The sequence below is a fragment of the Heptranchias perlo genome, chromosome 10 (genome assembly GCF_035084215.1).
Source record: "Heptranchias perlo isolate sHepPer1 chromosome 10, sHepPer1.hap1, whole genome shotgun sequence".
In the NCBI taxonomy this organism is placed as follows: Eukaryota; Metazoa; Chordata; class Chondrichthyes; order Hexanchiformes; family Hexanchidae; genus Heptranchias; species Heptranchias perlo.
This window is the reverse complement of record NC_090334.1, coordinates 63,621,101-63,636,569: the sequence shown is the minus strand read 5'-3', so window position 1 is coordinate 63,636,569 and position 15,469 is coordinate 63,621,101. Positions and strand designations below refer to the sequence as shown.

Genomic DNA, 15,469 nt, shown 5'->3' with positions numbered 1-15,469 from the left:
CCAAGTGCAGGCAACTGGGACTAGCTTAGTGGTATAAACTGGGCGACATGGACATGTTGGGCCGAAGGGCCTGTTTCCATGTTGTAACTTCTATGATTCTATGATTCTAGTAAAATAAGCTTCCCATTGGTAAAATTTCAAGGACTTCTAAAACATGAAATCTAATACAACAGATGCCATTAGGTCTGTGAGACGTCGGTTGCACACTGTTAATTATATTTTATTATATGCTATTTTGTTTTACATTATTTTATATATCTGGAAACAGTTGTAGTGTAAAGGGATTTTGCGTATCAAATGTTATTGATTAATACTTTGTTCAAATCCTGTATAGAACCTTGGTTAGACCACACTTAGAGTACCATGTACAGTTTCAGTCTCCATATTACAAAAAGGATATACAGGCAATGGAGAAGGTGCAAAAAAGATTTACAAGGATGATACTCAAAACTGAGAGGTTATAACTATCAGTAATGATTGAACAGGCAGGGGCTGTTTTCTCTAGAAAAGAGAAGGCTGAGGTCTTTAAAATGATGACAGGGTAGACGTAGAGAGGATGGTTCCACTTGTGGAGGAGTCCAAAACTAGGGGTCATAAATATAAGATAGTCAGTAATGAATCCAATAACGAATTAAGGAGAAACTTCTTTACTCAGAGTGCGATGGGAATGTGGAACTCGTAGCACATGAAATGGTTGAGACCAATAGTTTAGATGCATTTAAGGGGAACCTAAATAAATACATGAAGGAGAAAGGAATTGAAGGATATGCTGTATCCTTCAATATCTAAGAGTTAGATGAAGTAGGGAGGGAGGAGGCTTGTGTAGAGCATAAACACTGGCATAGACCAGATGGGCCGAATGGCCTGTTTCTGTGCTGTAAACTCTATGCAATTCCACGTAAAAGCAATAATATTCCAATGTTAGCCTTCATATGGTAATGCAGCCATGAGGTACAAACACTTAACATGTTTGCCTAAAATTCCTTTCTCTGCCATTTTAATAGAGGTGTGAGCCGATTGATTTTAAACAGGTTAACACCTCTGTTAAAATAACTAAATGAGGAATTTCTGGCAAACTTGCAATCCCTCCAAAATTGGCTGTCTTTCTATTGCAGTCATTCTTACTGTTCCATGTACTGATTTGCTTGATAAAGGAGACAAAGAGCTGTCATCAGCAGATTGTTTCCATTGCTTATCATATGCTCATTTCATTCTTTGTTTAGAACCTCCAAGACCTCTTGTTCATCTTTGCAGAATTAAAGTTCGAAAGCTTTTGGGACAAGAGAGATTAAAATTTATTGAAGTGCTGCCTCTCCCTGGCAGGCTGAGAAGATACTTGGAGTACGATTATACAAATGATTTTGTATAAATTGAGCCATGGGAAGAAATCTACAAGAGAAGTAATTACATATTACAGGGTGCGGAAAAAGGAGCCAATCCAAAATCAGGGGAGCGGCAAACTGCAAATGATTTATGGTATATAACTGTGCAACAACGCAAAGGAACTAATATTTCATGGGATAACAGCACAGATGTAAAAGATCCACTCACTAATCATGGACAGATTGTACATTTCATGTGCTACAATTGAATGAGTAAGCACTGGAAGATTGGAAAATAAGCCAGGATCTTTGGATTTAAATAGTTCCAAGTAAAGGAACTTAAAACTGGGTATATTGAAACAGAAACATTCAAAAAATACACAGGAGGTCAGTCGACATCTGAAAGAGAAAAGGTAGGCTGATATTTTGGATGGGACCTTTCATGCGTTCTGATGAAAGGTCCCACCGTAAATATCAGCTTCTCCTTTCTCTTTCATATGCTGCCTGACCTACTGTGTACTTCCGGCATTTCTTGTTTTCAATTCATATTTCCAGCATTCACAAGTTTTTCTTTTTATCTCTTGGATTTCAGCATTTTAATCTGTACATAAACAATATAGAACATGTACCAAAGTTCACGTCAGAAATAACCTGTTGTGTCAACATGTAAAGTATAGATTTTGTAACCGTTTTTCATGATGGAATAGCGAAGAAACTGACTGATCGGTTTTCCTGCAGTTCAGGCAAGATTTATGCATGGAACTTAGCTTCAGTTTGCACCTTGTCCTGAAAACATACAAGCTATGACAAGCTCATATTCAAAATGTTGATAGAAGTTTGATACTTATTTAATTTTCATGCTTTATTTTAATACAATAAACATCACGCTATAAAATGTTGTCATGACAGCAGAGTATGACTAATTGTCTTGGTTGTCTTGATTAATGCTTTTTGTTGCATGGAACATCACAGCAGCTGAAGAGCAATTAATACTGTTGCTTTTTACTGCACTGATAGCAAATAGTTGTTGGAATACCTTCAACATTTTCAGCTCCTGCCTGTGTTAAATGCACTGTTGTAGGATTGAGCCATGCAGCCCAGGCATGTACCAATTTCACGTCATGGTCTGGGCTGAGTTAGCTGATGGCAACCAAGGCAGCAGTTGGAGCATAGGATCAGGAGCAGGCCATTCAGCCTCTTGAGCCTGTTCTGCCATTGAATTTGATCATGGTTGATCTGTACCTTAACCCCAGTAACCCACCTTTGCTCCATACCCTTGATACCCTTATCTAACAAAAATCTATTGATCTCACTCTTGAGATTTTCAATGGACCCAGCATCCACAGCCTTTTGGGGGAGAGAGTTCCAGAATTCCACTATCCTTTGTGTAAAAAAGTACTTGCTGATTTCACTCCTAAATGACTTAGCTCTAATTTTAAGGTTATTTCCCCTTGTTCTGGGCTCCCCCACCAGAGGAAATAGTTTCTCTACCCTATAGAATCCCTTTATCATTTTAAATACCTTGATTAGATGACCCCTCAATCTTTTAAACTCAACGGGGGATGCTACAAAAAGCCTCCATATTCCTGGGCTAGGAAAGAGGAAAAAATTAACCAAGGTTTCCACTCCTGAACATCATCCAGTGACTCCAGGGTTGGAGTAGAAGCAGGAATGTGGGAGGAGGGGGTGAGGTTACAGCTTGAGTTCTAAGATTTGCTTTGCTGATGATGAAAGTTCATTGAAAACCTTAATAACCTCAATGATTAATGTCTTTACATCATGAGAGACAGAAGTAAGTAAAATTAATGGGCTGTCATTTCAAGAATTTAACTTGATGTTCAGTTTATATCTTAGACATTTATGGATGGCCATTCAAATATTGGCTTGTTTGGATCAACACTGGATGGGTGATGATGTCGATCTTAACATCCATCTAAAGGAGGCTATTGTCCTCCATGTTCACTGATTGTTTATCACTGGATCCCAGTGTTGCGTACAGATATTATTTTAAAACAATGTTTGGAACTGCAAGAATATCACTTAGTTAAAATACTTTTTTTGTAGTTTTGTGCACTGGAATATTTCTATAGACTTTTTTTTACTTTAAATTTAATTTTACTTTAAAGTATAAATGTTATACTTTTCTGACAGTGATTCTAATAAAAATATGCATTTGGACTGAGTTTTTGTAATTTGGTTATCTTCAAAATTAATCACTACAATAGATATTTAAATAATGCAAGACTGTGGCTTCTCTTATTATTTCCCTCATAGAAACCCAAGACACTCCACGTTCTTTGGTTTTCAAAGAAAATGAACCTGACCTCTTAACAAGATAGTAGTGCACTGGCATATCATAGAATCACAAAATGTTAGAGCACAGAAATGGGCCATTCGACCCTACAAATCCACACAGTGTTTTACTCTACATGAGCCATCTAGTCTAATCCCACTCTCCTGCTTCCTCCCCATATCTCTTTAATACTCTTTTTCAAGCAACCATCTATTTCCCTTTTTAGGAACTGATGGACTCTACTTCAAAAACAATTTGTGGCAGAGAATTCCACATGCTAACCGCTCTCTATTTGAGATTATTTTAAACCTCCCCTTTAAGTTTTTTGATGATTATAAATTGGTGCCATCTTGTTACTGAATAACTGACCAGTGGAAGCAGTCTATCAGTATTTACCTTATCTTTCATAACCTTGAAGACTTCTGCAGTCACCCCCTAGCCTTCTCAACTCTAAGGAAAAAAGTTCTAATTTCTTAAGTCTCTCTTCGTAACTGTAACATTTCATCCCGGGTGACAACCTAGTGAATCTATGCTTAGCTTTTCAATTGCTTTTATATCCTTTCTATAATGGGGTGTCCAGAAATTGCATACCAGACTCCAACTGCAGGCCTTGCACAAGTTCAACATTACCTTCTTGCTTTTGTATTCTATGCTCTAGATACAAACCAAGGATTCCATTTGCCTTTTTTTTCTGGCTTAATAACATAAAAATCTACACACCAAGGATCCATTATTCCCCTACTCCATTTAATATCTGTGTATTAAAGGTGTATTTCTTTTGTCTTTTTATTTTATCATTTCACATTTTTTTAAATGGAACAGTCACTTACCCGCCCATCCTGCTATTCTATGTCCTCTGGCGTAGGATCCCTATGTCCCCTTTTCTGTGAGCTGGATTTCCCAAGGAATAAACCACTTACCCTTCCAAGTTCAAAAGACGTTGCTTTGGTATTTGAAGAGCAACCTCCATCATTGTCATCACTTTCTAGGAGGCTAAGGGGGAATGCATGTTCATGCCTTTGTGTTCCTATTTTAAATTTAAGTCTGCCAATGTCTCAGCTGGTAGCAAATTATTTTATAAGCATTTTTAGTTGGAAGTCACTGGGTGGCGCCATCTCTGCTGTGACATGTAGAAACCACGGTTTGAAGTTGGTGATATAGAGAAACCAGTAAAAATAACTGCGAGCTTAGAAACAGAGAAAGCAGAGTGTGCAATAAAAGAAAGAGAGATTAAGCTTGTATAGCGATATGGCACTAAAAGCTGGAGATTGGCTATTGAGAGATACACAACAGTGAAACAAGGAGACATTGAGAATGAAGATACCATGCTAAAGAGGGAGGATTTGGTATGGAGACGGGCATTGTGATGAAAGAAGATTCAGTGTAGAGAGAATGATGATGATAAAGGGGGGAGCCTTGGGTCTGAAGAGAAACATGCTAATGAAAGAGGGCGAAATTGAATACAGAGAGAGAATTACAGTGAAAGGAAAGGGGATACATAAAAGACACTGCAGTGAAAGAGACACGCATGCCCCCTTAGCCTCCTAGAAAGTGATGACAAAGATGAAAGCTGCTCTTCAAATACCAAAGCAATGTGTTTTGTACTTGGAAGGGTAAGTGGTTTATTTCTTGGGAAATCCAGCTCACAGAAAAGAGACAGACTGTGGCCTCAAGTTTGCTCCGTGGGTACAATCGGGAAATTGCGCCCAAAATTAGCCCATAAATGCTCCTGTCTGGCCAAGGTGAAATTGTGCCCAAGTTTCCATGCAAACTAAGCATCATAAAATCATCCATGAATCAGCACAATTACAAACATAATTGAAATGTAACTGGAACAGAGCCAATGGGGCCTTAAGGTGCCAGGGTGGGTGGCATAAAAGGTGAGAAAAAAGAAATTCCCCTTCAGAGTGAGGCTGGAGACTGCAAGATAAGCAGCACGTATTTCTCTGTCCTGCAAACCTTTACAGTAATGAATTTAAATTGCTCGGTAGAGAGTCTGAAATGTCTGTAACATTTCCCTTCTTGCAGATGACAGACAGCACATACACTGGTGACAAGGCTGCCCACAAGAGGGCCTTCAATTTTGCATATTTAAAGAGGCAATGAAAAAAAGGATTGGTTGGTTATACAGGAACATGACAGTAAAAGAAAGAAAGATAGGGGCATTTAGAGAGATGTGGCAGTAAAAGAGGGAATGGTTGGTTATATACAGAGATGTGTCAGTGCAAGAAGGGCTGGGTAGAGTAAGAGGAAGAGATGGAGTTTTGAAAAATATACCAAGATGAAGAAAAAGTTATTAGAACAGAGACTTTACTGCCTGGATTAAACAGAGTAATTATCAAAGCTATTAATCTAAAGTGACTGTCCCATTGCATGGAGACTGAGGATCTAGCTCTGAATTCTGGGTTGACATCCAGCAGGATACTGGCATCTGATGGGGATGGGGATGGGATGGGATGGGATGGGTGCCCCCCCCCACCTCTCCTCATAATATGGGTTGCGGGAGCCCATAAAACCCCCGCCATATAGGACTAACCACTCTATCGGCTGGTGTAAAAGATGGCTATGGCCATGGAAGGCACTTTCATGTCACGGCCTGTCAAACTGTTAATCAGCCTGAGAACCCTTCCACTACTTCACATTATTCTCCAAGGGAAGAGTGTGAAGCTAGGACAATACAATGAGGTATCATGACAAGTTGCTTGATTTCTGGAAATGTCCTAGAAAAAGGAATCAGTTACACAATGGTTGATTTGTATTATAATCTCCCAGAAAACACATTGCATTATCCATTAAACTGTTACAAGCATAATTTTTACTGGTAAACCTGTCTGTAATTAAATCAAGGCAAATTGTAATCCATAAAATGAAATAAAAAGTAGTATAACAAACTGTGTTTCTCCATTACATAACTCCACATTATTCAGAATATGTCCTTATTATTTAATAAAATTATATCTTCCATTACATTAAACCATATCAGTCACACACGCACGCAAGGTAAAAAAACAAGTAATTGTCACCTAACACAAATGAGAAACCATTTCTTAAACCTGGAATTGAAATGCTGTTTGACATCACTTAGGACCGTCCAGACAAATTTAGTTAAAATATAAGACATTTTCACTGGATGTAATTCACCTACAGGTCAATGTTTCTCATTGGTGCAGGAAAAGCCTCAAAACATTTGGGCTGTTGCCACCAATATATTTATAGTGAGCTACTCTGCTCAATGTGCATGTTGGTAAGGTTATTTCTGGGTGTTTTAATTTATCTCTTGTTCAATTCAACCGACTGGTTTAATGCTTGCACAAAGCTCATTATTTCATTGGCTGTAAAGCACATTGGGATGTCCTGAGGTCATGAAATGTGCTATATAAATGCATGGTCTTTCTTTCTATTACAATGTGTTTGCTAATAAATAGCTTAGGTTTGACAGCACATGGAGTATAACTCCAAGTTTTGACAGCACATGGAGTGTAGTTCCAGTAAGGTGTCAAACTGATTTTAAAAACGATACCTTTAAAGGTGCATTTACATTACAAGTTTAATATTAGTGCAAGGCGATTCCCACCACACTAAACTTGCATAGTGTAAAACTGGAGTTAAGACCCAATCTGACCCCGGAGCCAAGTAGAGTGACACTCTCTTCACTTCACTGCATTTTAGACTGGGCCCTGACTCTGGATTTAGGCTGCATTTACACAATAGTTGTAGCATCCATGCAAAGCAAAACTACTTCTCACCAATTTTACAGTTCTAGTGTAAAGTCACGTGACATACCTTGGACCCTTGACCAAAAGAATGCAAATTGAAGGGCCTGAACAAAGGTCTGTGCCTGCCTATAAGCATGTCAAGAGCTCTCCTCTAGCTGAGAAAATTCCAATAGGTACTGTCTGGTTGGAAACGATACTTCAGCTACTGATCTGAGAGAGCATCTGCAGCTAAATTATTCTTTGAACACTTATGTGCAGGGGTATCCTGTACACTTGAAGTTTGTAGATACTGTACCCCATGTGTCTCACTTCTGCAGTTATTAACACACAGTTGTATATTTATGCCATCGGCATGGAGACTAGAAAGTGCAATATCTAAAACTACCTAACATTCTACCATGTGCTTCAGATACTCAGCAAATAAAGTGTTTGGGTTTGTATTTAACAGCAGAATATTGTGTCATGGAACTATCAACATTAATATTAAAACATATTTAAATTACTTTTGTACCTTAAAGGTTATCAGGGAACCAGCCGTACATCATCCCCAGACAAAGTGTGATACCCGTTGTGTGCCTCTGACCAGTTCTATCCCTAATGCTCACTGCCAACAAAACACCTTGGCCTGGAGTTTCCACGAGGGGCGCAATCGGCAAATTGAGCCCAGAATGTGCCTAACTTTGCCCAGGTGAAGTTATGAACATAAAATCTCCCATGAATCAGCATAATTGAACGTAATCAACTTGTGACTGAAACAGGGCCAATGGGGCCTCAAGCTGTGAGGTTGGGGTAGTGTAAAGGGTAAGGGGGGGGGAAATGTCCTCTTCAGAGTGAGGCTGGAGTCCACAAGGGAAACAACACTTTTCTCTCTGTTTAAACTAATTGATGATTTCTGCAGCAGCTGGGCAGACCTGTGGCTTCAACTGACTGCTGGTCTTCAATTAACTAATTGATATTTCTACAGCAGTAGAGCTGGCCTGTGGCGTCAATTGACTGATTTACTGCTTTGGTCTTCACCTTTTTAAAACTGATTGATATTTCTGCAGCAGCAGTGCAGACTTTTGTGGCTTCAATTGATTGTTGGGCCGGTAATTAACGCTGGATTCATGTGACCACGGGTTCCTGTGCACCTGAGAATCTGGGTGCAATGTGATGAATCCCACCCCACCCCTGAATCACCCAATCAACGGAAACTCGCAGATCCGACCTGGGGGCGTGGCCAGCTTTGTGGCCGGGGACTGCTTCGGATGAAGGGACTGTTGAAGCAGCATTAAGGATTGCAGATACTCGGGCCTAATGTAGTTATGTGCGCAACTCACTTACACTTAAAATTCTGCGATCTTTTGCGCTATTTGATTTGATTCCGCCCAGATTAAGCTGGGTAGAAATCATACGGAAACTCCAGGTCCCGTTTCTGAAAAGTGTGCACAACTCTACCAACTGATTGTATCATTGCATGCTCCTGTTCTGTGAGCAAAACGCTCAAGCATAACAATATGTAAAACCCCTGAAAAAAATAAAAATACAGAGACATTTTAAGAATGAAATAAAAGCATGGTGGAGTTTCAAGGCAACTTATTTCTTCTTCAGTCAGGTGGAGTTTCAAGGCAACTTATTTCTTCAGTCAGGTGGAGTTTCAAGGCAACTTATTTCTTCAGTCAGGTGGAGTTTCAAGGCAACTTATTTCTTCTTCAGTAGCGAGAAGACTGTTGTGTCTTTACTTCCCACAGAATATCTTACATCCACCTTTGAAACTATGTACAATGGCCCTTTGATATCTTCATCAGTGAATTCTTCTAAAGATGTCCCAACGGGTTTAAAGTAGCTGGGGGGGACACTGGCAACACCAGTACTCCAGAAATACCACAGCAGGATGTTATAGTGACTTTAAGGTGTATTGGTTTTTTTTGTGGCGGGGGGGGGGGGGGGGGTCGCTAAAAGACCAAGTGGGACCGCCTAGATTGACTACAATGGTCCTTACTGGTCTTGTACACTCTTATGTTCTTATGATTGCAAAAGGCTTAGTCTTCGACAAAAAAAGAGACAAGTTTGACATGTACACTTTTAGTAAAACTTCAACAGCTGTGCAGTCCCAATCACTGAATTTAACATATAATTATAAAAAGGACGCCAATAGTTTGTTACAAGTGCACCTCAAGCGTGCTGGATAAAAAACTTCTTCAATAGGTGCTATAGATTTGTAACTATTGAAAATCTAAAGTAAATGGTTGGAACCGACCCCTCCCCCAGAAAAAAAACATATTTTTGAGCCACGTTCCATGGCTTTTTTTAAAGTGCTTTTTTTAGTTGTTACACGATTAGAAGTATGAGCAGATAAAACACGATGATATAAAATCCTTAGCTTGCTCACGGTGTTTCAAAATACAACATTGAAGATCTCCTGTGTCAGTAAATGCAATGAAACAGTTGCAAGTCCCACACTAGCCTTACGGCGGTCTCACAGTGCCAACACCAAGTACTTACTACACATACCGACTTTAGAATGAGAAGACACGTCCCTTTTTTATTCAATAAAATTATATCTTCCATTACAGCAATCACGCGTAGACAAAAAAGGCAAGTAACACACGAGGGAAACCATTTCTTAAACCTATAATTCACACGCTGTTTCACATCACTTAGAACCACCCAGACAAATTTAGTTAAAATGTTGTAACATTTGATGAACTTCACCTACTGCTCAATATTTCTCTTGGCTGCAGGAAAAGCCCCGAAATATTGGTGCTGTTGTCGCCAACATATTTGCAGTGAGCTGCTCTTCCCATTTTGCGGGTGTTGGTCTGCCTGCTCCTGAAATTATTTTGGGATGTTTTAGCTCGTCTTCTGTTCAGTTCGACCGACCGGTTCAATACTTGTGCAAAGCTCATTCATTGCACCACGCTTGTTAATATTTACCAGATAGCGATTACAGCATTACCTGTCGGAATTGGGTCTACATTTAAAACAGGCTGGGCTGCATGGTTAGAATTACTCTGGAAAGACCACAACATGAATATCTAAACAGCCACCAACACACACACAGACAGACATACACATATACACACAGGCACACGCAATCCTGAAAACTGCTTTCTCAGTGATTAAATGAATTGGATATAGATTGTAAACATTCATGTATCCCCAGCGTTATAAATGTCCCTACTGTAGGTTTGAAAGTTCACGCTTGCAACAAAGACACGGCACCTGTTGTAACTGCAATCAAAGAAACCCATACACGTTGTACAGAGGAGGAGGGACGGTGGGCTTGGTGGGGATGGGTTTCAAAACGACAGGTTTGTGAATTTTTTGTCCGTTTAAAGAGTCTTTGGAGTAAGCGTGGAGCTCGGCTGGCAAGTTCGCACCTTTCCTCCACATCCCAATGTCAGGAAAGCCGGAATGAGGCAGGCCCATGTGACTCTGGTAAACCCGGTGGCCATGGTACTGAAATGGACAGCAACTGCAGAGATTCATTGTACGTGACAGGGAGGCAAAGTGGAATTTCACGGGCTCTCTATCACAGTCCTGCTGGACCGCTGGAAGTGCTGAAGCGTGTTTGGGTGGGTTGGAGCATTCCTGGGCTCGTTTGCTTTCAGATCCGTGGCCCGGCGGACCATCAGCTGCACCAACCACTTGCTCAACATGAAGCGAATTCAAGGGCTGGAGATTTTTGGCCGGTCTCGGTTCTTCCCAGAAGGAGGCAGGGAGCTGTCTTTTCCTCATGGGCACCTGGTCTTGTCTGCCTAACTGTTTCCCTTCCTCTGTAATAGTGCCTGGCAAAGTTTCACTGCAATCCTGACCGGCCGTACAAGAGACCTTATCACCGGGAGGTTTAGAATGTAAGTGAGAGTCCGCATGTTCCAGAATATAAGCTCGGCTCTTGTCCTCCGACTCTCTCTTCGAACTGGTCTCCAGGAGTCGGTTGGGGTGACAACGCGGAATCCGGGAGTATTTTTGCGAAAAACGTTTGAGCTGTTTCTGTAAATATTTCCTGTGATCCACCGAACGTCGGCAAGGAGCCGATTTGTCCAGAGCTGCCTTGATATCGCTCGAAGCCAGATTGACAAAGTTCAGTAAAGTTTTCACCTCGCTGTCCGCCGATGCCATATTAATCCTAACTTCAGGGCATCCGTGCATTTGGCTGGCTTGCCATCAATAGTTCGAAAGGCTGAATATTTCTCTCTCTCCAAGACTGTAAGATAAAGAAGTGACTTTTAAGTGAGATCATTTCACTAATAATTGAATGGCTGGATTATTAAACAGCAGACTTGCTTCAGAAAAGTCACTTACTTCAACAATGTCAGTATCAGGAATAGACCCATCAAACAATGTCATCTCCGTTCAATACCGTTATAATATTTTATACACATCAATCACTAAATATTTCATCACGTGTGATTGTGTTCATAGATGATAATCGAGAACATTAATAGTCCATTGTCTGAATTTCAGTAAGTACAGTAGTTTGTGCTGGTCATTCTTACTGATAAAATTACATTTCATTGCATTGGCGTATTTATTGACAAGCCCAATGTAATGATTCCTGGCACACATACACACACATTTATTCTGTCTTCAATTAATAACAGCATCCTTGGAAAAGAAATACCCAGCGCTCTAAAAGAGTAAACATAAACCGAGTTTTACTTCCGGGAGCATTCCAGGTACTCTTAACTTCCCTATTCAATATGTACAAGTATCTAGAATTAGCATAGAACTTCCCTGGTCATACTTAGCACTTTCTGTACATTTTCATGTAATATATTTCTGGTTGAGACCCGCTGTATCATCATATATCTAATAACCATAAATAAACAAGTAAACAAATTGCTGGTTATACGTACAGCACCTATACATTCTCTTAATTAATAACCCACCCCTTGTTTAATCGTTTTTACTAACCTTTGAGACCCGCTGGAGAACAAATCTTGAAATTTCGTTCTATTTTCCCACTAGAGTAAGCTGAATGAATATAAACTGCCTGTAGTTAAGGCACTTCCAGACCAATCAGCAGCTCCTTCTTAACACAATACATCCCAATCAGGCGCTGGGCTGGCTTGTTCCACATTCTTTTGTATCACAAATTGTTGTTATGGAAACGCAAGAGAGAAAAAAGCGAGCCAATAAGTACAATAATTTTCAGTGCAATTTTCTCATTCTCTCTCTCTCTCTCTCCTTCTCCCCCTTGCCCCTTGCTATAAAACACGATATGCGGATAATGTACAAAGACTCGGTAGAGGTTTTTTTTCATGAAAAATAACTTAAGCTGTCTGGAGACTTGCAACGGGCATGCTTCAGTGCAGTAACACAATGCTAGCTTTGCAAGTCTGGCTTGCCTACTTTTAACTGTTCTGCTAAGGCTTTTTGGGGGGCTGATGTCAGAAGGAGAAGTAGGAGAAAAAACTGAAGAGATGTGCAGATATCCATGGATAGGGGGCTTGAGCGCTCAAGAATCTTGTCTTTATGTTTGCCTCCTCAATCGAGACACACAAAAGCTGAATTACCCATTCAAACCGCCCTGACAATGGGATCGAGTTGGATAGCACTCTTGCATTTGTAGTCAAACAGTTAGAGACTTAAATCGAGTCGTCATGATAGAGAAAGAGTTGGACAAAGCCCATAGAATATCCATCAGTAAACATTTTCCTATGTCATATTAGTGGGTCTCCATGGCTTCGCAGCGTCTAGGGACAATAGCGCAAGTTTGCACACTCGACTACTGTCACCCTGCCAACGCATACAACGGCCAAAAAAGGACAATCCATTGGAAACGATGAACTCTGTGGGGAAGGTAGGGCTGGAGTTTTTTTTTTGAAAAGCGTGTGAAATGCTAATTGTTCTGCTTCCTTTCTTGATGAACTGGACGTTGCTCAGCGTGTCCTTCCCACCTCTCGCTGATGCAAGGTGGCTCTTCTTTTGAAAGGGATGAAGGTGAATGGGCACTGACAGCGCCTCGCTCACAAATGAGGAGGGCATGGCCTCTGCAGTCCGATGAAAGCTCCTCCCTCACCTGGGCTGAATCGTTTGGAGGCTCTCTATGGACTGTGAAATTAGGATAAAATTTGCACTGCAGGACAACGTTTTTTTTTGGTGCGCCGGGTTTAACACATGTGGATGTAATCCCAGGCATTTTTGAAAGGAAATTGACATGTATTTCCTGGGACCCAATGCGACGCCAAGTTAAACAGTAGAGGCAATAAATTTGTCTGTTTAAGAGAAAATCTATTTTAAACATACGTTTATGATTAAACTTTTGCTAAGATCTGCACTTTTGCAGGTGCTGTGCCATTTTAAATGCATTAGTCAAATGGCAATCGGAAATATATTTAACATGATTATATTTTTTTCATAAGGCTACGTATTATCGCCAACTTCTGCACTCTTCGCAAATAAAAATGGAAGCATGTTTGAGGCCAATACCTTCAACCTTATTCTAAGTCATTATTGGCATCATCTGCCAAAGGAAAATATTCTAAGTGTGACATTGGTTATTTCTCCACCTCATTTGTATTATAATGTGTATTCATTTCAATACCTTTATTGGAAAGGGTCATGTCAAATATTGGCTAAACATGAACTTATCAATCAACGTGATTGACGATGAACTTTAACGCACGCAGTAATTAGAACAGTGTTTGTTCAGTGTATGATAAGGGACGAGTGGAGGAAGTATCTGGAAAGAGTGAGAACAATTCCGAATTTCCTATCTACACCCTGGATATGAATGATGACATGAGCCAACAAATTTAGGAAAACCACTAATTAACATTAACTGCTTAGATGGAACCGCAGCACACCTTTCCAAGTACCGGCGAATATAGATCCCATCTCAAACGTTTGAAGTTAAGAGATTCAAATGCTTCAGAGTAAATATTGCCAGTATTACTTGCCTTTTGACTGAAATCAAGCATTTTATCAGGATCACACTATGCACGTTTTAGAAACACAATCATTTCAGAAAACATTAATTTGACAGATTTTATCTGCCTAGCTCTTTTTCCTATCAGCCCCTCACATACCTAAATTCTACACGTGAATGATGGTGTATAACTTGTATTATAAATATTAAAATGTCACACAGTGACAGAGCAGACTGCTATTTTCCTATTCTCTTGGTTGTGTTTGTGGAGGTCAATAACCACGGACAATTTATAAACTGTCACTTCACTTTAAGGGGAGTCAGGAAATATTACTGGAAAAAGACCACACAAACGATCTTGAAGTGACATTCTCAGCAGTACAGTTTGCAGCTGTACATTGACAAAATGTATCCCACTTTCTTCAGGGTCACTCTTAGGTTGAGCCGGCTGATGGCAGCCTGAGAGGCCACTGGAGGCTTTTATCGTCGCCTGCTCTTCCTTGTCCGCAACAATGTACAAGTGAAAAGAACAATTAACAATAGGGCACTCCCCAAAGCCCCCCCACCCCCTGGCAAAAGAATTTCACTTTGAAGTAGTTGGGATAGAATGTGGAAGATAAATCATTTACAGCTGTGAATGTGTCAAGCCAAGACAGCAGTGGCAAAAATTACTCTACATGTCGTCTCAGCATGCGGATAGGGTCCAGCTGTGGACCAATTTCATTCCTGACACATCCCAAGCTGTCGGGGTGCTGGGAATCATCAGTATGCATCCCTTCAAAAGTCTTACTGAATATTCAGAATGAATGGAATTTTAGGAGCAAACTCCTTATATCGTAACTGTCCCAAAGCACACTAGAAAATTGTCAGTCAAAGCTGAATGGATTTCGATTGATTAGTCCTTGACAGATTTACAACGACAGGACTAGACTTTAAAACACACACACATTTTAAACACTATGGTTACTACCTGTATATATGCTTAAAGAGACACTGAAGTAGTCATCTATCATAGAAACTACAGTCTTTCAAAATTAATCAAATGCGATTACGTTAAGTCAATGTTGTACATTTGTTAAAAGTTCATACAACAGTGTTAAAAAAACTCACCCTGAAATGACTCTAAGGAATATATGATGTGGAGATGCTGGTGATGGACTGGGGTTGACAGTTGTAAACAATTTTACAACACCAAGTTATAGTCCAACAATTTTATTTTAAAATTCACAAGCTTTCGGAGGCTTCCTCCTTCCTCAGGTGAATGTCAAGAAATGTCAAGAGA

General features: G+C 40.1%; 2 protein-coding genes across 2 annotated transcripts in view; one reads left to right on the top strand and one right to left on the bottom strand.

Moving 5' to 3' along the window:
- Positions 1 to 3,505, top strand: part of asb2a.1 (ankyrin repeat and SOCS box containing 2a, tandem duplicate 1) — a 48,741-nt gene extending 45,236 nt beyond the window's left edge. Inside the window, exon 10 of the mRNA XM_067991947.1 lies at positions 1,224 to 3,505. Coding sequence (XP_067848048.1) covers positions 1,224 to 1,369 — 146 coding nt within the window. The 3' untranslated portion in view covers positions 1,370 to 3,505. The remainder of the gene's footprint in view (positions 1 to 1,223) is intronic.
- A 7,045-nt stretch (positions 3,506 to 10,550) lies between these two features.
- Positions 10,551 to 11,435, bottom strand: LOC137326177 (protein FAM181A-like). The gene has a single exon (XM_067991049.1). The coding sequence runs from the start codon at positions 11,433 to 11,435 to the stop codon at positions 10,551 to 10,553; it is 885 nt and encodes a 294-aa protein (XP_067847150.1).
- Positions 11,436 to 15,469: the final 4,034 nt, after the last annotated feature.